The 26,624-nt window shown below is 47.4% G+C and overlaps 1 protein-coding gene across 1 annotated transcript in view; it reads left to right on the forward strand.

Moving 5' to 3' along the window:
• Positions 1-476: 476 nt before the first annotated feature.
• Positions 477-26,624, forward strand: part of FAM81B (family with sequence similarity 81 member B) — a 36,512-nt gene continuing 10,364 nt past the window's right edge. Inside the window, exons 1-4 of the mRNA XM_074932728.1 lie at positions 477-1,156; positions 14,700-14,943; positions 18,004-18,122; positions 23,511-23,640. Of these exons, the coding sequence (XP_074788829.1) occupies positions 477-1,156; positions 14,700-14,943; positions 18,004-18,122; positions 23,511-23,640 (1,173 nt within the window). The remainder of the gene's footprint in view (positions 1,157-14,699; positions 14,944-18,003; positions 18,123-23,510; positions 23,641-26,624) is intronic.

A 26,624-nucleotide genomic window follows, 5' to 3' on the forward strand; every position in this document is an offset into this window, starting at 1 on the left:
GTATTTAAGTGGCTGAATCACAGTGTGCTTTTCTGAGCTTCGGATTTTTCTTACACGAACGGGAGCCCACTCCTCATTTTGCTTCTCAAATCTTCCAGCTTCATAAACAAAAGCTGTCTTAAAGTAACATGGAAAGGGTTTAGCTGATAAATTTATATGGGTCACTCCTGAGACACATATCAAAACTTTGTATTTTTATTTTTCATCTTAGTGAGTTTGTGGCTTATTGAACTATGTACAGTGGAAGAATTGCACTAATCTGCATGGATAAAATCCCAAAAGAAGTCCAAATAATGGGAAAGAGTAGAAACAAAGGTAGAAGCACAGAGTGCCACACACAAGAGCGGGCAGCACTGTCTGTGCAGAACACAATGATATGACTGAGAAAAGTTGCAGTAAATGGAAAACTTCCAAGAAACCTGATTTTGGAGCAGCCTACCTTCCTGTTAGCAGTGCACCATCAGTGAAAACCCGCCATGGGAAAAGCCAGGCACCTCTACCACGAGTATACTCCCCAGCCTCCATTTAAACCCCGTCTAGACGAGATAGGCTTTATTTTGACACTGAGGGAATCCAGCCTGCACGCGCGCCGCGCGAACAGCCCATCTGTTCCTCCCCGCGCTAAACATATCCCGCCGTGCAGGGGCTGCCTGCGGGAACACATGGCTACCCGGCAGCGCTGCCAGGTCCCCGGAGAGCTTTCCGAGGTACAAGAGACGTGGGAGCCCATCTGCCCCAAAACACAGCTCATCACAGGCGGCGCGAAGGCCACTCGTCGCCGTGCTGTCGTCTGGGGAGAACGCGGCAGAAGGTCTCCTCGGGGGCGGCAGATGCCAGGAGCCCGTCGCTGGTGCCTCCTCCTGGGGCAACAACAAACCCAAGCCGACACCAGGCCCTCTGACACCCGTCCCCTGGCTTCAGGGACGTGTAACACCGCTGAAAGTAGTAGCGGTGAATTTCTACGCGTCCTTCTGCTCCTTCCCACCGCCGGAAAAGGCATGAGCGGGAACGCCTCGAGGTGCAGCAAAGGGTTGGGGCATGACCTTCGGAAGATTCTGAAGGCGCCAGGGGAGGGCTGCAACACAACCCGCGTTACCACACCAGCCCCGGAGGTGGTGGCACTTCCCAGGCAACGAGGCACCTCCCATTATGTCTTGTAAAGGTCAGTGCTAGTCTGCGGGGGGCACGGGGACCTGCCCACCCAGCCCAGCCGCTCTGACAACCTGGTGCCCAAAAAACAGGTGTTTCAGTCAAAAATGTAGGAAAACAGCCACTCTACCCCGTTGCCTTCTACCCTGCCTGCTTTAGGATAGACTGTTCTACCTTATTTCAATAATATTTACTCTAATGTCCAGATGTTGACAGATGACACTGCAGCATTGAAATATTTTCCATTGCAAATGAATTTAAAGTAAGTCCATTGCAATATTAGTTAAGGGTACATTCCTGCTCCTCTTGGGAGGGGCTATGAAAAACCCCCAAACCTTTATCCAGTGCAGTACAAGTCTGGATAGCTAAGTGTGATTATTATTTTCTTAATTTTTCCATTCAGGAAAAGAATTTCCACCACTCAATTCGAGCAATAACAATTGTTGGCATAAAAGAGACACCAGCTCTACAAATAAAATAATTTATTATTATAATAATTTGAGCTTTTCTTATGCTCAGGCAGTCAGGATTTCCCAGTCATCACTTCTCTCTGGTTTGTTGCAAATGTTGTTCCAAATCAGTGGGATCCATTAAAAGAGCAGTAAGTCGAGGACATACTTGAGAAACCTCAAACACCTAGCACTTCTCAAGGTCATACCCTGATAAAAATTCAGATTACAGTAATTACACATTTTATACAATTGCCACATTTAATAGCAATTTTCAGTTATTCTGTCTCTCTATAGATTCCCCTCAGCAAGCAAAATACTGGCTTTTGGCTAGATTTCAGGTTCTCTATTTAGCACTTCTTACTGGGTTGTGTTTGCCACCAAAATATAGTTGTCAGGGCTAGGAACACAGCTCAGATTAACTCCATGGTTAGAGAAACAGGAACAAAAAAAACCAAAAAACCCACTTCCTCCTTTTCCAAGAGTCAAAGAAAGAAATGAAATGTGAGCCTCTGACCCCCCCCATGAAAAACTTCTGATCTGACTCTTCATTTTTAAGATTATTGCTCTCAGAGCCCTCCTTGTCTCAACCTTATCCCACTGTGGACTGTTATTTGTTATGCCTCTTCAGAGCATTGGTACTGTGAAAGGAAGATGATATAGATATAGATATAGATATAGATATAGATATAGATATAGATATAGATATAGATATAGATATAGATATAGATATAGATATACACATACATATACATATACATATAAAATGAGCATAAAGAAATATTTACATATATAAGGGGCACATATATCTCTTTCTATACATGCCTTCTGTCTGAGAAGTAGGTTAAACCTTCAGAGAGTCCTGAGATAAGTCTTGGAAAGTCACAGAATCAGAGAGTCACCTCAGTTGGAAAAGCCCTTGAAGCTCCCCCAGCCCAACCACAAACCTCACCCTGACTCTTCCCAATTCCACCAGAACCCTCAGCACCATGTCAACCCAAAAACATGCATAAATAATTTAAACTCCTCACTGAAAACATTTTTTTTGTGATTATTTTTTTAATTTTATGGTTTATTCACAGACTTTCCTTGCAAGCTTCGATACTTAATGGATCTGAGTTTCTAATAGTAGCTAACCTTCAGTGTGGTTGGTAAATTAGGCAATAACCTTACCTCTAGGATGTTCCTTTTCCTCAGCAACTGATAAAATGTATATGGAGTTCCTCTTCTGGTCACCCCAGAATGTTGTGCTTTGGAGAGAGAGAATAGGAGATGCCTGGGGAGCAGATAGGGCACAGAGGTAAATCTGAAGCAGTCAGTTATGGTGGTTATATTTTGGACTCGGTTCCTCTACCCAGACTAATGGCAAAACACTGACTGACCTTGGAGACAAGTGCTGTGATCCTGCCTGGGGTTGTGTCACGCCGGGCGGTCTCACAAAGTGGATTTATTTCATCCAGGAGGCTGATTTTCACACCATCTTTCCCAAAATGGGCGCTACAGGACAGGACTCTCGCCTCTTCCAGAACCCAGTGCGGCTGAACTTCCAAACGCTGACCTGGGATGGTTTTGCAGGTTGTTCTGACGGGAGCAGAGCTGAGAAGGGGGTGCCCTAGTGATCGGCCGTGGAGTGTTCTGGCTGCCAGGTGGAGCCGTCCAGCAGTCACTATATGGTGCTTTACCTCCACAGTTCTACAGAAGGATTTAAACTGATTTGTAGGCCACTTTCTCGAGCTAAAATATTGCCTGGGTTCAGTGATATTTCCTAAAGGGCCTTTTAGTTTTCTTACGTATTCAGCTCTTGCTTCTGACATATGCTTGTAGAAAACCAGTCGTTTTCTATTTGCAGAAGCATCACTAAAAGGGAAGGCACTGCCATTTCGTGTTTTGCATCTTGACGTGATCCTCTCTGTTGTCCCCTGCATATCCACACTGCGTAACACAAGCAAGAAGCTGGAAGAGTTCACTGAGGATAAAGAGAGGGCTGTCAAACGTGATTCTCTGATCATTCACAGTGTGGTCTGTTCAGGTCTGACCCCTCACTGCACCTCCAGGTGATGACGATGATGACGTGCACCACATACGTGCAGCCCTGCCCTTATATCTTACTAAGACCTTGCATGGAAACAGCAGCATTTACCATTCCTTGGATGTTCATCTCATTTATGCTGGCTACACGTTTGCATTTCTCCAGACCACGTGGAAATGAAGAATGACGTTGGGTGTTTCTGCCAATCCAGCTCTCGCCGCTTTGACACCACAACTACTGGGCGAACAATAATGACAAGCCTTCAGAAGAGGTTCCTGCGAGGTCTTGTGCAACTTGTCGTGGGGAAATTATCTGCAAATCGCTTGTGATTTATTCACCTGTGATCACGCATTTCCCTTGAAGGGCAACCCGCCGCGCCAAAGCTTTCCTGGGTGGGTGTTGAAGCTGGAGCTGAAGGGCTCCTCTCAGCTGGAGGTGGAGGGACACACAGACCTCCAGAGATGGGGCCAAGCCTCCGCCATGGAGCAGTCAGTGCTGGGGGGGGTCATCACCCCGAGAACTGCCCCTTGTGGCTCCTCTCCCTCCGGGCTGGGGGAGCAGCAGCTCCTCAGCCCCACCACCCTTTCCTGGATGAGGACAAGAGATCGTGACACCAGCCTGGCAATTTAGATGGGTTATGCAAGAGAAACGCAGCTACTAATCCTCAGCACACTTCCTCCTCGGAGCAGGCACTGGGGTTTCCTGGAGACAAGAGCAAACACAAACCTCTTGGCAGCAGCAGTCCCCATCGACCGGGGACCCCGTGGCCCCTCCGTCTGGCTGCTTCTGCTGCAACATGCTAAGGAGGCAAGTTTTGTGCACCTTTCAGATCCTACTCTTCATTTAAAGCCTTTTGCCTGCTCCCAGGGGACAGGATTGGGGAGGGGGGTGGTTAGCAGCAGTCGTGTCTGTGGTTTTCTTGTCGTTTTTCTGGTCTGCCCAGCAAACCCACCAAGCGGCTGCTGGCTGCGGGGGGAGCGGAGCTGGTGCCGTTCAGACACAACCTTTGCTGCCCTGGCAATGGCTTCTGGAGCGCCGGCTGTCCGGGATTAGGATTAGCTGAAGTTTCAAAAGACCGAGGGAGAGGAAACTCTCAGTTTCAAGGTAAAGCTGACAGTTTGTGACTTCCCTGAGGCTTTCAGTCGCTCCTGTTGAAGGGGACAATTTGGGGCTGTTCTGGCACTAGGGTGGTATTTATACAAGTCCCAGTCTGCAGCCCTGTTATTCTCTATTCTTTTAAAAACGTTTGTTAAGAAGTTTATATATGAAACTGCTGTTGTCTAAGCAGGTATTACATATGTAGCACCAGCTCAGACATTTGAATTCCAGAAACCCTTTACCACTGTTTTTCATACAGAATCATAACCATGTATGCTATTAATCTTAATTTATGCGTTCATAATCCACCATGCAGTGCAAGCAATGACGTACAGACAGAAGTATGTTGTGGTTATTTACTCTGATTTCTCACTAGCAATGTTCGGAAAATGTTTATTATCCAGTCTAACTCTTACTAAACATCTGTGTCAGTTTTTTACACCATTGAAGACACTGTAGACATTTATGGGCCAAAAGTCTTGGTTTTGACAACACTGGTGCAAACTTAGTTTTGAAAAAGTTGTTTCTGAATCACTGAAAACGGAATTTCTTCCTGGTGCATGTGATTTCAAGCTGTGATTATTTGCCAGCTTTACCACTCCGGGTATTCTCCTCTTTGATGTGCCTTTGATGCCAGCCAACACATTTTGCCGCATTTGTGCTATCTAATAAAACCTTTCACTGCTGTTTTTTTGAAAACAAACACTTCTGCGGGGCTGGCATCCCCGGGATCAGCGAGGGCCTCGCTGGTTGTTTGCACAACAGGTACAGCCTGGAAAGCTGCACCTCGTCCTCAGCTCGTGGCCACCCCCATCAGCATCCTCCACCTGAACGACAAAAGCAAAAGTCGTTCCTCCCGGATCTGAAATCAGACTTTTCTCTGGGAAATCAGCCCCGTTTCCCCAACCTCCTGGGCCTGCCTGGCGGTGTTGCTGAAGGTGTAGGAGAGAAAGTCCAGCTTGACACAGACCCTGTCCTGCTCTCGGAAGTGTCTGTGTCACCCCGAGGGTGCGCTGAAAGCCCCCCTAGAACTGTGGAACGCAGCCGTCTGCACGCGGGGCAGAGGGTGGGCTGCGTGCTGCCGGCAGAGGTCTGCAGGACCTGGTACCCCAGGTCCGTGGCACAAACACCTCCCGGCACCCTGTGCGCGTGAACACCCACGTCCAGACACAAAGCCTACAGAAACACAGAACTCCTCTGAGCCTTTCCTCCGCCGTGCCTTTTAGGCTAATCCTCATCTCCAGCCTCGTTTTGAGAGGATTTTCAAAGGTCTGCTGACTCCTCTGAGCACATCTGCATCTTCTGAGCTTGCCCACAGCCAGATTACAGGAGACTCCACCTCCAGAGCATCTCAAGGGATGCTCCTGAAAAAAAGAGGAAAGCCCTGGGAGGTGCCAGGGTGGAGGGCTGAAGACAGACCTTTCTGCAAGCTGATGTGAGGTGGTGGGGTGATGTTTTACAAATGCAGTTAAGTGACACAGCAAATAAGGCCTGCAGTTGGATTTCTTAGAACAGATGAGTTAAAAACCTTTGCAGACAGCATCCTCCTCAAGCACAGGCAGAGATACGCAGCCCCAGACTAACAGAGCCAGCCACTCAACTCCCTGCAAGTACTAATTATATTTCTGCCTTTGACTTCGTAAATAGGGACTGAAACTGGTTCAGGAAAAAGGGGAAAATACCTGCCATTACACAATTTCATACTGAATGAAGCCATGTTCTGCACAACATTGCATACTGACTTATCCCAAAATATTTTAAAATTATCTGCATGCATTTGGTATCTCTGCTTTTAGACAATTACAGTTCCACCGATTTGTTGTGGTGATAAAAATGTGAGGGGAATTATTAATGCTAAAATCTTATGTGTGGTGGACAGGCAATAAACCATCAGGTTTTGCCTCCAGTTCTGGAGATTTGATCCCACGTAGATTGAAATCCGTTCCTGAGGTTGTCTCCTGTGTTCAGCCACCACAAGATCGCTCAATGAAAAGTCTTATAGGGGAAGTCCAGCCAGACTTAAAAGTCCACACAGTTTTGAAACCGAGGAAAGCTGCAGTAAGCAAGCTAAGAGTTGACCCAAGAGCTCTACCAAGAAGAAAAAACAAATCCTCCAAGCCTGAAGCCCATGGCCAAACCCCACCAAGCAGCAGCCCACTGCCCCTGGAGCATCGCTTTCGGCTTAACAGCAGAGATCGCTGGTTGTGAACCATTTTCCCAGAAAGTTCTCTCTGGTGTTAGATTTTCCTGCTGTCAACAGTCAACTCAACTCACTGTGCTCGGTATACTCCACAACTCTAAACTGGGCTCTGCAAGGCATCTCAGCTTGTCTGGGTTTTATTTAGTATGGGAAGAGACAGCTCTTATTTCAGCCTGGTTTAAATAAAAATTCAGGAGACAGCTCTGAGCACAGCAGAGGGCTGAGAAAGCCGTTTGCTGAACTCCTCAGATTGTTATCGTTTCTTAGAAACCTCTTGTTGGAGAGATGTTATCAAGGAATTGCTAACAAGAGCACCAGGATTATTTAATTCGTGACAGAAGCAATTAGGCAACACTGACAAGTCATTATTGCAGTTGTGCTGCAGAACATTTGTTATTGGTCTTTAGCAAGGAACGTGCCTGAGTGAAGCTCATCAAACACTTTGCTCACCTCTGCTCCGGCTCACTCACCCTTCGCCCACTGCCTTCTCTCCTGTGTCCCAGACTGTGCTCTGCTGATTCTTGAGAAACAGCATGGAAAAACAGCTGAATGACCCCCAAATCCCCACCCTTGCTCCTCTGGGGTGGCCTGGGATCATGGGGGGGGGGGGGGGGGGGGGGGGTGGGACGGAGGAGCTCAGACCTTTGCTCTGCTGCTGGCCCAACCCACCCATCAGCATTGGACCCCGTGAGATAGAAAGGTGCGTTTCATGTGACCTTGCTGTACTTTTTGTTTTATGAGGAATTGTATGTGCCTTTGTTGTGTGTTGGTTATTTAAGAGTGGTATGAAATTTTGTGCTTATTTTCTCGCCTCGTTTCTGTTCATGCAGAAGCCTTCATGAGGATTTATTTGATTAGCGGTAGAAATGGGGTAAGTGCTCTGTAATACCTAAAACAAAAATCAGTTAATAACTCATGGCATTTATATATGAGAAATTAAAAACATATTACATATACCTTAATATTAAATAAATTAAAAATAAACTACTTGATGAATTTTTCCTTGGCTTGTTCATAGCTACAAGGGATAATAATTTTAGAAACGGGACCTTATGTTCAGTGTTCTTGGACATACATCACCATTTACATCCGTATTAGATAAATACCAAGAGATGAGTCACATCCCCAATCATCTTATTCAGGACGTTACTTTGAGAACAATGTAAATAAATTCAACTCACCACCCCGCAGCACTCGTTGGCTCCCAAGCTACAGTCCTTCCCAGGGTAACCTTGATTATGAATTGTGCTGCTCCGTGTAGAAGATTTCTGTGGCATCCTGTCCACAACAGGGAGGAAGGCTGTTACCATGAGCTGAGTGGTTCATGCTGAGGTGTTACGGATGTCTGATGTCCGTTCACGGACTTTCTCAGGAGCTTTGAGGCCCTCCTGGTGCTCCATGTGTTGGTTTGCACGGCAGCAGCTCTCCTGCCCCGCTGCGGTTCCCTCACCCATAGAGTGGGTTCCAGTCCCTGTGGTGAACTGGTCCCTGCACTGCCCTTTCCCAGCGCCCCATCCTGACCCACCCCAGGCCCCGCTCCGCTCACCGCCAGAACCAGCTAGAGGTATCTTTCTGAAATAAGATCGTCGTTTCCGTCACCTGTGTCCCTGGGCAAGGATTGGCCTCCCATGCTGTTGGGAGAGCTGGGGGACAGGGGAAGCTCCTGGCTTCTCCTCATCACTCACCAACAACCTACCACTCTCCCAGGCATGTTTCACAGACAGTCAGTGAAGATCACAAGCTTTCTGAACGCCGAGCTACCAGGCAGGCTTGTATCCCTGCACATGGAGAGGCTGGAGGAGCTGGAGCCGTCCTCACGGCCGCTGACGTGGCAGTTGGCCTCTCCATCCCCCTCACGGGCCGCGTGTGCCCACGTTCACACGGCAGAGATGCTGCCCTTCCACTTCTGCTCCAAGCACCGCGGCGATGGAGGAAGGTGCAAGCACTGGGGTGAGCACAAGCCCAAGCCCCACCTGCAGCTCGTGCCGGGTGCTGCTGGGGCTCCCACGCACAACCCCATGCTCTGCTTGGCATCGTGACGCTGCTGCTCGGGCAATGGCACTGTCTCAAGCCCCTGTCTCAAACATCTGACCTGCTCATTTCACTAGCTGGAAGAATAAGAACTCGTCTTAAAATGTTGGCACTTCTGGTTGTTCATTTTATTGGCCAAAGCGTGATTCAGCTATTAGCTTCAACGACTCTTCAAGGTGAGCGGCCTCAGAGCAATCGAGTCTCACAGCTCACTGGGCTCCTTCCCTCTGGACCCCAGAGCCGCTGCAAGCACAGAAGGTGCCGTGGATAGTTGCTTCAACTAAGGAAAACAGATGCGAGATGGTACAGCGCCAGCTTTGAGATTTTGTAGAGACCTTTTTTCCCATGCTGAAGTATGGGGAATGTTTAGAGTAACTGAGCCAGGAGGTAAATAGTGATCACTGCATTGCAACAGCAGCTGCACGTAATTTATACTGTTGCGCCGTAAATTTCTGCAAGGTTTGGAAGGCTTTTTCGAGATCTGCGTTAAAATAGCTCCAGTGAAAACATTCTGTGTGGCCAGATTTACTGTGCGTTTCAGAACAGTTCTTAAAACTGGCCTTGGTGTTTTTTAAGAGAGCTTCTGCACAGCAGGTACAGTCCCCAGTTCTCAGGAGAGATGGAAAAAATCAGCAGCTGGGTTGTAATGGGGAAGAAGGGGTGACTGTGGCGCTGCAGGGAGGGCAGGTGACCTACTCCAAGGTGCAGACTGCTCGACCCGCAGCAGGTAAAGGTGTTCAGGAGGTGCAGTCGCTGGCAAACTGCTCGTTGGCCGTTATAAAAATTCTGCCTTGGATATGGATTTCCAGAAGCCAAACAAAAATGAAATTATTTATGCCATATATGAATTAATTCAGTCGTGTGACATCTTGGGTTGGACGGGAGGTTTTCAGCTCTGAGGAACACCTCTGCTTTCTCAGCCCTGTCCTTCCATCAGTAGCATCGTGCGGTGCAGGGACTCGTTTCTGACATTAACACCACATGGGAATGCTGGAGGTGGGTGGTCAGGGTGGGACACGCTGGTGAGAAAGTCCCTGTGTCAGGAGGAACAACGCACAAAGTACGTCATCTGTGCTTAGGCCAGACGTATTTTCTCCTACGCCCCTGTCAGCAACTTGACCAGAAAACGTCCAGATTCTCCTTGATCTGTATCCTTGCTCACTCTCTGCTGAATAAGCAGAGAAACAAGGATGGATTTGCATCTATTGAGAACATTCAAGGTTCATGTGAGTTGAAGGCGCATGTTGATTGCTCACGACCATGAAATGCCATGGCGGTAAATTACTCTTTTTTTTTTTTTTTTTTTTTTTTTTTTTCCATAGGACTGAAGGAAGAACTTTAAGTAATGGCAAATTGATTAACTGCCCTTGATGTCACATTTATAAATGTTCCTACTCTGATTTTTCTTGATACTTGCATGCAGTCTCTTTAACCCCGCAGGACATGTACTTAAACCTGGTTTCCCAAAGATGAAACTACAGCTGTGCCACCAGAAAAGTCTGTTAGCAAATGCTCATAGCCTAACTGGTAGAACAGTTAAGTTATTTTCTAGGAGGCTTATGCGCCTCCTTTTTTTTTCTTTTTTCTTTTTTTTTTTTTTGACTAAAGCACTCTCTGTAGTAACAAACATAAACAAAGAAAATACAGGAAACAGCATCCAGAACTGTCTGCCCCAGTTGAATCTTGTTTCTCCCTGTGTGCAATAACTCACTGCAAGTATCCCTGCATTGCTGTTTGTCTGCTTTTTGTGGGAAGTTGCTTTTAACAATTTTTTAATTCCTGGGGCATTTCAAACAGATTTGATGGAAGCTTAGTGCTCAAAGTTTTGATTTTCCTGCATGTTTAGAGAGAATCAGTGTCCCTGCAGAGCTCCAGAGAAGTGTCGGGGCTGATCTTCAGTGTGAAGGCAGGGTCATTTATTTGATTTGATTTTGGTTTATTTGGTTTTCTGTCCAGCAGCACAGAGAAACACAAACACAGCTTGCAGCTACCCCCCCCCCAGGTGTGATGCCTCTGGGGTGGTGGAAAATATTTTCAGGCTGCGGGACAGGACAGAGGGAGGGAAGATCTTGGGCACCACAGGGAACTGAAGAGATGGGAAAGGTCACAGGAAACAGGGAAAGGAAGGGGGATTATTTTGGCGAGGGGCTGTAGAACCGTGCTCTGTTCACGTTTTGAACGGGGCTCCGCTCAGTGCAAGCAGTTAGAGCGTGGTCTCCGGCAGCCTGTGGCAAGCCCTGGTTTTGCCTCTCCCGAAGAAACTTCCAAAAGAGAGGTGTGCCTGTGCCAGTCAGCTGCGCTGGGGCCTGCAGATGCCTCTGCACCTCGCCGGTGACACTTGTCTGGGGTAGGAGTGAGGCTGGGGCTGCCGCACAGAGGCGCGCTCATTTTTCTCCTGCCTTATAAAATGAGAGCAGAGTGGCCCGCACTGCCTTCACCTCCCTCTTTGCTCTCCTCTCCCACCTCCATCCAGCTCCTGTCATCTCTGCTAGCCTCAGTCTTCAGAGCGTAGACCTGGTACAACTAATCCTGCTTCCCCACTTATTTTTCTTCCAACTGCTTGACAGGCTTCCTCTTCAACACCCCACGGGCACCTGGGCTCAGGGCTGGGATGTCTCCTGATACAGGCAGTTCCTCCTGGCTCTCTAAGCCTTGGCCTGCTGCAGCTTATCCAGGACTAGGGAGCTTTTATTCAGTCAGCTTCCTCAATTTTCTGTCAGTATCTCTGCTGTTGATATCTGGATATTTAAGCATTTAAGCTTCAGCGTTTCAGCTGGAGACCGGAGCATCTCCATCCATGTTGGCCCCGAGCCACAGGCGATGGCTCTGCCTGCAGAAAACATCCTGACATGGGAGGAGAAACTGGTACAAAGTACTGCTAGGGTACGAAGTCCTTGGGAGCTGAAAACCTCCTTGGCTTCTCCACTCAGCGGTTAATTATGACTGATAGTAGTAATTGATGTATTTAGAGCAGTGGATTGCAGGGTTAGCTTATTGCACACGCTCAGCTCTTTTGAAGGAGGTCATTAATAAATCAAAGTGACTTGGACCTTCTAAATCCATATCAGTTCTCCTAAAGCCAAACAAAACCTAAAATTTTCATTAAATTAGAAGGCCAGCAAGGTTCACAGCAGAAATTAATTTCTGTAACTGATGGATCTAAGTCTTTGGTAAATCTCCCAGTGCTGACAGAGGATTGAGGGTGTTTTATTGCCCTGATTATGCATATGAGCCTTCAAACTGACACAAGGTGACAGAGGGTAGAGGCTGATGGTAGTCCCAGCCTTGTAATGAGGAGGAAGATGTTTATGGGAGCTGACACGGGGTAGCCATCTCCCGTGCTCCCAGACATTCGCACTTAGGGATGCTCCCCGGGCCGAGGCAGCTTGCTCGGGGTCCGGCCGGCCGGTGGGGGCTTCCAGGCTGGTGACATGAAAAGGCTCAGAAGTCCCCCAGGTTTGTGTACTGCCTGTGACAGCCATCCTGCAGGGCCCAACCCTTCACAAGGGGCTTGAGACAGGAATTGTGACAGCAAACCTTCTCCTTAGCCTGATGAGTCACTGCTGGTTTCCAGGTTTTTTGTGTATTTTTTTTGCCTTCGCTGCCTCCTCAGCTCTCCTTCCTGTGCTGATCTGGATGCAAAAATGGGACCAAGTGACTGGGAGTGGAGAAAAGCAGCAGAGGAAAGAGCAGGAAAGAGGGACAGGAAAGCAACTGCTGTCTCTTCTGGTCACAGGAGTCACTGGACTGGCTCAGCTACCCATGAAGGGAATTCCCGGGGACTCCTCAGGAGGAAACTGGCTGCAAGGCGGGTGAAAAGGCAGAGTGGCTAAGGGAATAAAGCTTCAGAGATCATACATTTAAGTCCTGTACAAGTCCTTAGCAGGGCTCAGGCTCAAACCAAGCCACTGCTCTTGGATCGCTGTGCAGCAGCGGAGCCGTGGTGCATAAAAAATGTGAAGAGCTAAGGCTTGTGTCTGCCTTCCCTGAGAGTGCTTGGGTTAAGGTGTCCTACTCCACATGCGTCTGCAGTCACAGCTGTGGACAAGTCAGACATGGACATGATTGTGTAACTTGTCAAGCTGACGTAACCAGACCTTGAGCCTAAATCTTGAGATTAAGCTGTGCTCCAGCAGACTTCACTGAATTTATATTCTCATACAACCATTTTCCCCTAAAACATTATCTTCTTATGTTTGTGGGGGTTTTTTTTGTTGGTTTTGTTTTTTTTTTTTTTTTTAAAAAAAGATGTTTTTTAAGAAACAAGATGCTTTTGAAAGCCAAAGGGGAAAAAAAGAAAAAACAGATTGTGGACATGCTTCATTTCCAACCAGCGACTCTGCTGTCACAAGTAGAAGACAGCTCACACAGCCTCAGCTGGTCACTGTGATATTTAGAGTTTTTACCAAGAAGAGATTGAAACTAAGTGTTCAGATCTTGCAGCTACTTCATGGCTGCCAAAGGTTGTGTTTATTTTAAAACCTTATTTGAGCAGACAAATGTAAAGCAGCTCCTGCTACACAGAGACATAAGCCAGCTGCAAAACATCATTTCAGCCCATATGGCGGTAAAACTTGCTGCAGAGTATCCTTAGGCACACTTCAGTCATTAAACTGTCATCTTTGCGTTTTGTGTACTGATTGAGTAGGGTAGATGAACTCTCTTCTCTTCGCCTCTCTTTTTAAAAAATTATTTTTACATCAGAACTTTTATTTATAGCAGTCTAAAAGCAGAGATCAGGAGAAAACGTGTATGACTTCTTTCCCAAATGACTAACTGGTTATTTTTCTTCATCATTAAGCTACAGGGTTTGGCTTAACTGTGTGATGAAAGGGTACTTCATATAGCATTGGGAGCATAAAAATATATGCCATTCAGGTTAAACTAAGACATAAATCAAAATTCATTTTCTGGATAACATGCAAACACAAAGTTCTGCAGTTATTAAATCTCTCTCTGGCTTTTTACAAAAAAGTAAACGGTGACTGTAGGTTCCCTCAAACGCCAGATTGTGCCTGTCTAAATTGAGCCTCATTCTGTACCTGCCAGTTTCAGATCCTTGCAACATCCTTCCTCTCTTCTATATTTATACGCAGTTTCACTGAGAGTATTTGAGCCCCTGGCGCCTTCCCCTGGGTTTCAGCAGGCGGATGGGGACAGGCTGCCTGTAAGGAAACCATTAGGATTTCAGACTTCTTTCCAGCGGGTAGGCGTAAATAATACAAAGGAAAACCAAACATAAGTGTTGGTGTGAGTTCTCCTGCCCGCCCTCAGCCAGGGTGTGCTCCTGGGGATGCTCGGAAGGGCATCACCATCTGCACCAGGGTGCTTTGGAAGGTGGTCACTGGGCGTGTTCATTCTGACCTTTATTTTAAAAAGAAATAGGAAGAGCTTAAAACGAGGATTGCAATGATAATGTGTTATGGAAGTACCTCAAGGCCTCTGAAAATAAGCCCAAGTGCTTAAGCTGCATGGGTTTTGCCTAATAGCTTCAAAAATATCATTTACAGCTCCAAGACCATTAAAAGGGCCAATACCCAGACGTTAGGAGAGGCTGTTATGACCAGTGGTATTGCAGGGAGGCGTAAGCGATGCACGGGGGTGTCAAAGCTCCCAGTACAAGAGCCAGTCTGGACAGCTGGGGCTGAGACTGGTCCCAGTGAGGGCAGGAGACCGCCAACACTCGCATCCCTTGGCTCACGTGCCACGGCCAGGGTCACACCGAGGCTTTTGGTGTTCACAGGAGATACCCTTCCCCTCCTCCTCGCCCCGGAGACAGGGCTCGCCGGCTGGAGGAGCGCTTATCCAGCCAGGAGAGGACCACGGCTTTCCTCCTCCGTCAGGCTCTCCGGGTCAAAGATGACATCGTCTCCTACCTCCAGGGAAGCAGAGGTTGTCAGCATGAGGAGACTGCTGCCCGGCAGCTGCTGGAAAACCACATCCAGACCATCACGAGCATCGTGAAAAAGCTCAGCGAGGACATTGAGGTAATACACACCGAGAAGCCTTTCCCTGCCTCAGTGGGGCAGCTCTAGCCCGTGCTCCATTCAGGATGAATATCAGCTTCAGGAGCAGAAAAGTACCCAACATGACTGCCGTGTTTTAGTTAAATTCTGATTTTTCGTGTATAGTTGCACTTGCAGTTGCTTGTGAAAACAGAAGGGAGGTGGCTAGGGACAGTAAAGTAAAAAAGAGAAAAGTAAAATGAGATAGAAAACAGCTTAATCAAGTTTGGTGGTGTTTTAATTCAAAGGTTCGAGTTCTATTTGCTTTTAGTTCGGTCAAAGTGCTGGAGGTTGCGTTTGAGGGAAATAGGAGGAAGCTGTATTTTTGTGTTTTCATCTAACGTGTAACATCAAGACTCAGGTTTGGGTTTACCTCCTAGTTTTCCTGATGCAGATGTCCTACTACTTTGTATAAACTTCTGCATGCAAACATAATCAAAAATTGCCAAAACTCTTCACAAATCTCAGGGCAGACCGGCATGAAGATTCAGGTTCAAGTTTTATTTAAAGTAATGGATGGTTCTGTGCTGGAAATGCTCGAGATGCCCTTTTTCTGGCGAAATACCTTTGATTATTTGCTGTTAATTGTCAAATTTATACGTGAAACTTACCAACACCTTTCTCTGGGCAAAGATGTAAAATACAAAAATATCCTGAAATAGACTTCTCCAGAGATTCGTTTTGTCCTTTGAACTGTTAAATGTCTTACAAATGCCGCTGAATTCACAATACATTTTGTTTTTCATGTGCTTGAGGAAATATTTGATCTCTTGCAGATTCATCTTAAGAAGTATGAAATCACAGCTCACCTGAAATTAATCTGAATTGAAACTAGGGTCTGTGTTCATTTCATACTGATTTTAGTTTCAAGATTTTCATGCTGTGGTGATAAGCAATGCCATAAACCCACTTATTTATTTTAGATTGTGCAATTCCTCTAACCCTATCCAGATGAAATATGTACAGGGCTGTTTTGATAGAAAAACGCCGGAGATGGTATCAGAACCTAAATCTAATCTTGTCCCTCGGTTGTAAATTACTCTTCTCTAAATCCTAATCTCAGGTCGGTGTTTGCTTTGTGTATTTTGGTTGCGAGGGTTTGATAAGGGTAGAGCACTGACAGCACAGAAAACGGCACAGTGAGACATGTCAATCAAAGCTGCTACATAATTAGTGGAAGTTTGGAGGATTGCTCCTGGCACGCAGCAATTGAGAGTGGTTGCGCAATGTCGATTTCTCAAGCATTTGGGGAAAAAAAAAAAAAAAAATAAAAAAAAAATAAAGAAAGGATCTGTCAGGAAGCGTGACTCACTCATACTCCAAACCTTCCCCAAAGCAGGAAGAATATCCTTCAAAAAATCCTGCTTTGGGCAAGATGCTGGCGTGCTGTTGGCACCAGGAGTGAAGCTGAGCCTGAGCAAACACACCGCTCTGCCAGAGCCAGAAAAACGCCCCGTAGGGTCAGGTGGACAATGACCAGACCCTTGACGAAGCCATCACAGGAGAGGACTGAAAATTGCAGGAGAAAAGCACCAAAATGAAAACCGAGGGGCAGAGAGGGGACGTGCCTGGCAGCACCCCCAGTAACGCCCGTGAGGTGACGGTGTCTCAGCCGGGGGTGACACCGGGCGAAGGGGTGACGGTCAGTCGGGAGCACGTGGCTGGCTCTTGCCCCGGGGCGGGACGGGAGCGCTGCCAGGACCCCGGGGAACAAGCCGGAGAAGGAGAATATCGATTTCCCTCCGTAAACGTCAGGCTGCTGCTCTGCATCCCGACGAGCCAGCGTCTGGCGCTGCTTCGGCCAGCGAGGCAGCCACGGGCCCGTCCTGCCCCACAGACTCGAGGCACCAGGCTCCCCTCGACAAACACCCTGCCAGAAACACACTTGAGCTCTGCAGCACATTCCGCTCTCTGAGAACATTATTTTCTGATGCAGAACGAAAATGAGGAGTGCCCACTACCCTCAGTACCTCAGTGATCCGCGCTCCGCGTGCCTGGCACCAGGATTGCTCAGGAATAACGGCACAAATGGCAGATTGGAATGAACATTTTACTCCAGAGATGTTACAGCTTTCACCGCTCGCTTGTGCCCCACTTCTGACGGGTGCTGAAGTCTCTCCTTCTGCTGGCGAAGGGTGACAACGCTGCAGCACCGGGACTTGGCACGAGGGGTGTTTGCATGTGCCACGGCACCTTCCCTGGCTGTTTGCAGGGACACGGCTGCAGGGGAAGAGGCCTCAGGACGGGCAAACCCATCTGCAGCGACTTTGCCAAACTTCAAGCATTTACCGTTGAAGTTTTCCCTAATAGTTGTCCTTTCCTGTATTATTACTACTTTTAAAAATTCACTCAGTGGGGAACATTTCAAATGAAAAGCCAGCAAAAGCCACTCTATTTTGCACAAACAGGGTATTTGCATTAAAAAGGGTAAAAGCTGTCCTTTGACCTGGAGAAGTGGTATGTGATGCTGAATTACCCTGAAATATCCGCCCCAGGCCTCTCCTTTCAACAGGAGAAGTAAAATTGGGAGATTTTAGAAATCATTCCCTCCTCTCCGCGCCGCATCTGTAGAAGGTCACAGTAACTGCATGAGGGCTTCCTAAAATTGATGCTTGTGACACACTCGGATGCCATCAGGATGAGCCACTTTGGAGGAGCCTGCTGGGCGGTTACTCCTTCCACCTTTATCAGACCTGTAATACCGTGCAATAACTCAGATACGAGGCCAGGTGCAGAGCAACAAGGGTAAAACAAGACATAATGTGGGTGTTTGCAGGGGAGCATGAAATTTATGTCCCGATTTTTGCATTTCCTAATTTTGGTGTGCTGGACTTTTCAACTTGAAGTATATTTTTTAAGGGAAAAACGGGCATATTATTTATGCAGACATAGATTTTTGAAAGGAAAACACAGGTGCTTTCTCCAAGAAAGAAAAGCAAGCTTTTAGACCTGCTGTCATAAATGGTGCTTTGAGCTCTATTTTGAAATGATAAAAGAACAAAGTAAAAAATGGAAATGGCATTAATGGTCTTGAATTTGCAGGTTTTAGAGAGACAAATAAGAGCAAGGGATGGTGCCGCAGTGGAAACTAATTTTGCTGTTCAAACTCTGGACCATAAATACATCCAGGGTCTTGGAGATCTGCGTGGAAGAGTGACAAGGTAAGGAATGTGTCATGACCCTCATTTTCATCTCTGCTAGTCAATTTGTGCAGAGCAGAGTCAGAGTGGGCATGGATGCACTTTCCACTCATTTTATATTTCCATTTTAGTGCCAGATCTGTGCTTCGCATTCTCCATGTTAGAAAAATTATCAAGCCAGGGAAAAATAACTGTATTTTCCTGTCTCATTCTTCATCACATACTTACTTAACATTTTAGAGATTTTTTTTCTTCTCCAGACTGGCTAGACTTCAGCTGAATTAGTTATTTCCTCCTACTGAAACTCTACTCTTGTTTCAATAAAATCTTCACTTCCTCCCTTGGAAAGTAGGTCTTGTTGAGCAAACTTGATTTCTTCCTTGGATAAGATGTTAATTTTTCATTGGTACAAATAATTGCTGGCACACAACACAGGGCGACTTCCGTGGGGTACTTTGTAACACGACATACTATGATTAGAAGAATGATTAAGTTGAACTTGCCATGTAATATTGAGAGAGCACATGAATTAAGAACTGTCTGAACTGATACATCAGTAAAAGTGGTCATTAAGGAACAAACGTCCCTGTACTGGCCTGTTTCTAATGGATTTTTTTCCCTCCAGAGGCCAGCTTTTCATATAAAATACTGTTACTGACATGTGGGAATATCACAAAACAAGTGAGGACAAGGTGGTGATAGGGAATAACCAGGACTACTGTGGGCTGATTGAGAAAAAATGTATTTTGTAAACCCAGAAAGAGGCTGTTTCACTACTGAGTGACCCCTGAAAAGTTTGGGGAATGTGGCAGGTAAATAACTTACCGTGAGCTCTTACAGTGACACAACATCAGAAATGCCAGGAGTGTGGTCCTGGACAAGAGAAGCAGAGGACCAGTAAGTAGGGAGGTTATTTTAGCTCTGTGTATGTCACAGAGATGGATACCAGAATATTGTACCGAGCCCAGAGCCCTCTTTTTGAAAGGAAAAACTTGCTGAGGTGTAAAGAAGAGACAGGAATGTGATGGTAGGATGAGGAAAATTTCTGGCTGAGAGAAATATACATCTATATATAGTTTACAGGAAAAAATAAAGCCAGAGATGTATAACCACCAGGAGAGAAAGGAAAAAAAAGCATAGGGTACCGAAGGACTCCAGACTAGCACAGAGAGACCCAAGAATCCAAAATGAGAAGCTGGAGCCAACATTTTAAAAGTTGGCAGGAAAAAGATGGGTTTTTTTAAACCTTGGTTGATTAGCATTGGAACCAAGTAGGAGGTGATCCTGCAAGAGCCTCCTGATGTTTTCCAGTTCGGGTCGGCAGACGCTCTAGACGATTCGCTTTTAGCAAAGTCACAACATCTGAGGGGTGACGTGTCTCGCTCCTCTTCTCCCAGCGTTTTCACAGGCGTGATGCTTCCCTTCATCAGCTGCACCGGGTCTTGCTCCCAACTTCTGTGCTTGAGCGTTCGCCTGCAGCACAGGAAAGAAAAAGCACTCAGGGAAAACAGGGAAATTGTGGGGGGGGAAAAATGACCAGTCCGCTTCTGCTTGCATAAAGAAAAAAAGAAACAACTGGAAGAAGCAAGAGGCCAAGCACTTGTGGGTGTCCACAGCAACACATTTTATGGTGTCCCTCCTCCTCCTCCTCCTCCTTCCTTGCCCATTTTTCAGGCGCACTGGTTGGCCCTTCCCACAGGTAGAAGGGAGGATCCCAAAAAACATGTCTGTAATTGCGCATAAAAACCACTCAGGGGACCAAAAATCATCATCTTATGATGCTGGGGTCCTTAGACCCCATTCGTTTTTAAGGAGAGAAAAAGGAAACCAGCAGGTTTTCTACCTTCATCCAAACACACGGGTGCCGCAGCGCCAGCCTGGCATTTCAACAGTGATGTCATAATGCGGATTTAGGTGAACGATCGCCGTTAAGCTCAAGCATATGGAATCATGAATCATCAGCACTTTCTTGTTTTTGTTGCTGCCGAAGTTCTGCTCTGGAAGTGCCGAGCCTTGACTGCCGACCTGCCCCCAGCGCTGTGGCTGAGGACTGAGCCAGATCTGACAGACAAGGGACTGCCGTTACGGGCACAAATAATATTTTGGGGTTTTTTGTGTTTCTTTGATTTTCAGTTTCAGGATTTAAAATTTCTGTGTATACTAAGGAGACCTCAGAGTGGCTGGAGACAAATGCATGTGCTCATATCATTTACCTTTATTCAATTAATAGAAATCTTCCAAATGAAAACTTGCAGTGACAGTTTCCCCCTTGATTTGTAGCCTAAGGTTCATCCAAGACTACCTGGGATGGAATGAACCTTAAATGGAGCCACTGCTCTTTCTCACAGCGGATGATTCATCCTCCTGTATTCTGCCATCTATAAAGGATTAATGTGGATTAGCTCTTGTAATTCAAATTGTGCCTATTCTTTTACTCTATCTTTCCTTGCAAAATAGACAGACCTCTCGCAATTACTGAGGTAATTGTCCATTAATTCTTGGACCTTCTGACTGCATTAATACACCGTGTAAACATTTACATATCAAGCAGCAGTGATCTTTAATAAAGAGCCTTCAGCATCTCAGCTATACTGGCATTCCCATTGGATTCACTATCTATTTTATTTGCATTCTAACTCTTAATACAGATTCCTTTAGACATGGGAATAGGTACTGCAGTAATAAGAATCGGGTAATCAGCTGTAAAAAAAGCCATATTTCTGATAAATATTAATTCATTCTCTTCAGCCTCACCAACAAAAGAATAAATGGATGTGCAAATGAATAAACAATGCATTCTACACAGATGGTTGCATTGTACTTACTTTTCTCGTGAGCATTTTTTTTTTTTTCTCAGAGAAAAAAGTCCAGCATAGTACTAGACAATCAAAATCCCTGGTGTGTACCTGTGAAGTTACTTGGCCCTTTGTAAAATGCAATATTTTGGCAAGTACAGCAGTCCAATATACACTGCTCCTTCCCCGACCTTGGAGGATAAAGCTCCTTGAACTTTACCTAGAACCAGGTAGCAATATTCCTGTCTCTAATTAAGCACCTTGATATGACCATCAGAGTCTTTTATTCCTTCAAACTTTTTAATTTATATGCACATCTCATGGGAGCACAGTTTCTGTACCGTTCCCAGTCCATCCACACTGGTGCCTGTGCACGCCCTGCCCTCTCTCTTGTGTGACTGGAACACCACGACCTCGTGGCACGATGTGGAATGTCTCCGACCTGACATAGCAAATTGGAGAGAGATTTCAGCCAGTGCCCACCATCCCCATTCTCTTCTGGACTTAGTCTGCCAAATGACAATAATGCATTTAGCTGCTTTGCACGTAACAATTACAAAATCCCAGACTCATCTGGGTTGGAAAAGCCCCTGAAGCTCCTCCAGCCCCACCATGACCCTCCCCCTGACCGTTCCCAACTCCCCCAGATCCCTCAGCGCTGGCTCAGCCCGACTCTTCAACCCCTCCAGGGATCCCGGGGACTCCCCCCTGCCCTGGGCAGCCCATTCCAACGCCCAACAGCCCCTTCTGCACAGAAATCCTTCCTCAGAGCCAGCCTGACCCTGCCCTGGGCAGCTTGAGGCCATTCCCTCGGGGCCTGGCGCTGGGGCCTTGGCTCCAGAGACTCATCCCCCCTCTCTGCCCCCTCCTGGCAGGGAGTTGCAGAGGGCCAGGAGGTCTCCCCTCAGCCTCCTCTGCTCCAGACTGAACCCCCCCAGTTCCCCCAGCCGCTCCCCAGCAGACGTGTCGGGAAAGTCACCTCTGAGCAGGCCCAGAGACCCAAGGCGCATCGGCGGTGCTGGGGGGGCTTTGCAAAGCTGGACACGTCTGCAGGTCCCTGGGCAGGGCTCTGACCCCCCTGGTTACGCAGTGGGGTGGTTGCACTATTCCCACGCTGCAAGCTGAGGTTTTGGACCCTACCGTCAAATCCTCTATTTTTACGTATTCTCTGCATAGAATATTCAGGTTCCTTCCTCTTGTAGCTGAGTGATGTCTTCCTCCATCAGTCCTTTCTCACACTCTGCACTTCTTGCAGAGCCTTGCCATCATTGCTCTCCCTCTCCAGATCCATGTTCACTTTCGCAGCTATTTTGTACTTGTTTTCCAAATCAGTGGTTTCTTTTGATCAAAGTTCTGGCCTTTGTAAAAAGCCTCTATTATCTGCAGTAACTTTTTAAAAATTTCCTTGATCTACAAGCTCTGTAGGTGTATCACAATATCTAACCATCATCAGATGACAAAAAGCTGGTCTATTTAAAATGTCAAAATTTCCCTTTAGATCCTTTATCTGTCAACAACACTGGCTTTATTCAGTGGTGGTTCTTTGAAGGATAATTTCTTTGGCATTTTAAAACTTAGCTGTTTTCCTCACTCAACTTCCATTCTGTTATTTATATTAACTTGTGCACTAATTTGTGGCCTTAAGGTATTTCTTCCCACACTCTTTCTCTGAGTACTACCTACGCTGGGGCAGGCAGCAATTCCTGGGGGGAACAGCATGAAGAAGGGGTGCAGAAGGGGAATTCTGTGTCTCCTTGTTTGTGTTAAGTATGTGTATTTACATGTACTCCGGTTTAGGGATATTTAGATGGTTTATGTATACTTACATATACACTGAAGAAAAGCTTCTTGGGCATGTTAAAAAAATTAAATATATTTTTTAATATATATATTTAAGTACACATATACTATACATACACAACGTGTGTGCGTGTAGATCTGTATGTATACACATGAAAGAGAGGGGCTGAAGCAGTCATTCATTCTACCTGGGAAGGATTTCTGCTTGACTGTTACTCAATTCCTGGGCTACTCTATTAATTCTGCCACTCTCACATCACTTGTTTGTCCATTTTAAATGCGACGAGATGTTCTGTTGAATGCAACCGAAAGAGTTCAAATAGCAACTGACAAACGCTCCTTCCAAAACAGCAAGTTTTGTTCTTTTTTTCTCTAAAAGCGACCTGGGTCCGGCCGCGGAGGCTGCAGGCTGGGGCGGCTGCGGAAGGCACAACTCACTTGGAAGGCATCAAAAACCTGGGCGTGCTTGGAGTTCAGATTAGCCTCGTGATTTACACTTCAGATTCAATTTAATTCGTTGAGTCTGGGCAGTGGGAAATCAGGCCGGGGACTTGTTCTAGCGGGACGGGCTCTGGACGGCTCCTGCAGCTCCTCCCTTGCACCCGCCTCTGGCTGCCTCCCGCTTCCCCACCATCGCTTCCCCAGCACTTCCACAGTCTGGAAGGGGACTGGGGACCAGGGCTGATGCAATGGGGTGTCTCTGCCCATTTTTCCCCTCACCAGGGTGGTCTTGGGGGGCTGTATTTGTTGTGGTCAGCTTGCGCCAGCCCCCAGCACCCCTGCAGAGGCTCCCCTGTCCCTGGTTTGACTCCAGATGTGAGGCGAGCGTGGCGAAGCTGGCGGCGGACATCAGCGTCATCAGGCGTGAGGCACAGAAGACTGACAAAGAGGTTTATGGCCTTCACTCTGCCCTCAAAAACTGCGCTGCCGATTTCGAGAAGAAGGTGAGTAGAGGAGCGTACGGTGAAATACCTGGTGAGTCGTGACTCTGCACATACAAACATGGCTTCTTCTCCTAATTGCTGACTGATATTAAAGACTGACACAGTATTTATACAATACGTCAGGATTTTTAATGAAAAAGATAAGTTTTTCATGATACTGTGGAATCATAGAATCAGAAAAATTTCAGTTTAAAGGTCATCTAGTTCCCACCCCCTGCCCTGGGCAGGGCCACCTTCCCCCAGCCCAGGTTGCCCAAAGCCCCGTCCAGCCTGGCCTTGAGCCCTTCCAGGGAGGGGGCAGCCACAGCTGCTCTGGGCAGCCTGTGCCAGGGCCTCACCCCCCGCACAGGGAAGGATTTCTGCCTTACAGCTCATCTACATCTGCCCTCTTTCAATTTAAACCGTTCCTCCCCGTCCTATCCCTCCCCCTGATGACGAGTCCCCCCCCTTTCCCGCAGCCCCTTTCAGCCCTGGGGGGCCGCTCTAAGGTCTCCCCGGAGCCTTCTCTCCTCCAGCTGAACCCCCCAACTCTCCCAGCCTGTCCTCACAGGGGGGCTCCAGCCCCCCCAGCATCTCCGTGGCTCCTCTGGCCCCGCTCCAGCAGGTCCGTGTCCTTCTGCTGTTGGTGCCCCCGAGCTGGACCCAGCCCTGCAGGGGGGTCTCACAGAGCGGAGCAGAGGGGAGAATCCCCCCCCTCGCCCTGTGCCCCCCCTGCTCTGGGTGCAGCCCAGCACACGGGGCCTTTCTGGGCTGCCAGCGCACGGTGCTGGCTCACGGGCAGTTTCCACCCCCCGACCCCCCCCCGAGTCCTTCTCCTGGGGGCTGCTCTCCAGCCCCCCCTCGCCCAGCCTGGGTTTGTGCTGGGGATCGCCCCGACCCGTGGCAGGACCTTGCCCTTGGCCTTGTTGAACTCCATGGGGTTTGCCCGTCCCCTCCCCAGCCTGCCCAGGTCCCTCTGGGTGGCACATCCCTGCCCTCGGCGTGTCCCCGCACACACAGCTCCGTGTCGGGGGGAACTCGCTGAGGGGGCCTCGATCCCACTGTGTCCCTGATGAAAACATCAAACAATTCTGGTCCCAGTACGCACCCCAGGGACACCACCCATCACTGACCTCCATCTGGCAGTGGCGTTCATAATAGATGTAAGGTAATAAAAACAGATAATAAAAATATTCCAGGATTTGGGGATTTTCAGATCATAAATGACCTATTACTTATTCTCAGTGTGATTAATATTCAAATGCATCTGGAAATTTCAGTTGCAGGCAGTTTGGATCTAAAAAAAGCCGTCTAAGTCTGCTGTTTTCTCTTCAGATTTAAGGCAGTGGCAGGGAGACATCTAATAGCATATATTTAATTCCATATTAATTTTGGCAGCATTTCAAAAGCTTTTGAAAGTATAACACCGAAAAAGTTTTGGAAAACAGTGCTTTGTGTGATAGTGGTTTTTTTTTCTCCATGGAGTGGGTAAGCCAACAGGGGATAAGAGCTGCCAGTGCCTACCATTCCTTATAGCTGGCCTTTCCTTGTGAGAGGCTCACTGTGTTCATCACCATGTTTGGAGTCTCTAGCAGGATCAGGAGCATTAGCAGTAATATTTTACAAGAATCCAGTTGTACTGGAAAATACAGCTCTCTCAACCTGCAGCACGAAGGCTCTCTGCTCCTGCTCCAAATGAGACGTCTCCCGTACCTGCCAGGATGGAGCAGATGTGGGACATTCGATTTTTCACACACTCTGGTATCAAATACAATCTCATTAGTGTATTTTGATTGCTGCACAAGGCACAGTGCCAGCTATTGGCTACCCAAGGTCCTCTTCTGCAAGGAAAAACTACTCAAATTACTTAAAAAACAGTATCTTACATGGAATTCTGTTAAAGACACCCTTCGGACATCTGTCTCCTTGAATACCTATGAAAAATGTTTTTTTTCACCTGGAAACAGGGAAGGGAGCAGGTGTGTGTGCCAGAGTCGCATGAAACAGTACACAAAATCATGTAAAAGTCACAGAATCATCTCTCACAGAATCACAGAATGATTGAGGTTGAGAAAGACCAACTGAGTCCAACCATTAAAGTCAGGGCAGACATACATGGAGCAGGATGCAGAAGAAACTTCCTCAGCTGAAAAGGGAAGAAGTTGTTCTCACATGATTGTAGGAAAGAAGAAAGGAAATTATTTCTGAAAAGGATCATCTGTTGCTGTGAAGGGAGAAATTACCAAGCCAACATAATGAGTCTTCGGCGGCACCTTCTTGTCATTGACAAGCAGGTGGTGGCATCTCCTCACCGAGAATTTTTGTGCTAGTTTGGTGTGAAATCTGTGAAGAAAACTGGGGATTTTCCAGCCCCTTTCATTTTGTAATTAACTGGGAGCAGGCAGGCTGGACCCTCATCCCTCTCATCAGACTGCCCTTCAAGATGAAGTGTCTGCAGCGGCAGGCAACGTAACCCAGGTTGCACAGGGTCATGGTGGGTGAGATTGAGTGAGAAATGGGTTTCTGGTGGCTTCTAATACCCTGAGTCACTCACCTTCCTTCTTCTAGAGGCACATGGACAGGCAACTTCTCTTGAACTAGTGGATGCAGCTGCTGGAGCATCTGTAGTGTTTCCAAACCGCTCCACCGCACTGCGTCACCGAGGCGTGGGGACCCCTCGGCATCACATTTTCACACCAATTGTACAAAGTCAGACGTGCAGATGGCAGATGAGCAGCTCAGTGCCCTTGGCTTGCTGGATCTTCCATGGGCTGAACTCGCAACTCTTATAAGGGATATTTCCAGCTTTTCCTGCCCGTAGAGCCCAATGCGGACAGGTCACTGCTGCCAAGGGAGAGCTTGCTCGTCCATCCCTGCAAGACGTGGGCTGCGTGGCTGCACCTCGCCAGTCCACCTTGTCCTCTGCAGCCCAGTTGAGGTCCCTCAGCCCATGGGCCAGGTTGGTGAAGCAGTTTCCCTCCCCCTCACCCCAACAACGAATGATC

This window comes from Athene noctua, chromosome Z, assembly GCF_965140245.1.
Source record: "Athene noctua chromosome Z, bAthNoc1.hap1.1, whole genome shotgun sequence".
Classification (NCBI taxonomy): domain Eukaryota; kingdom Metazoa; phylum Chordata; class Aves; order Strigiformes; family Strigidae; genus Athene; species Athene noctua.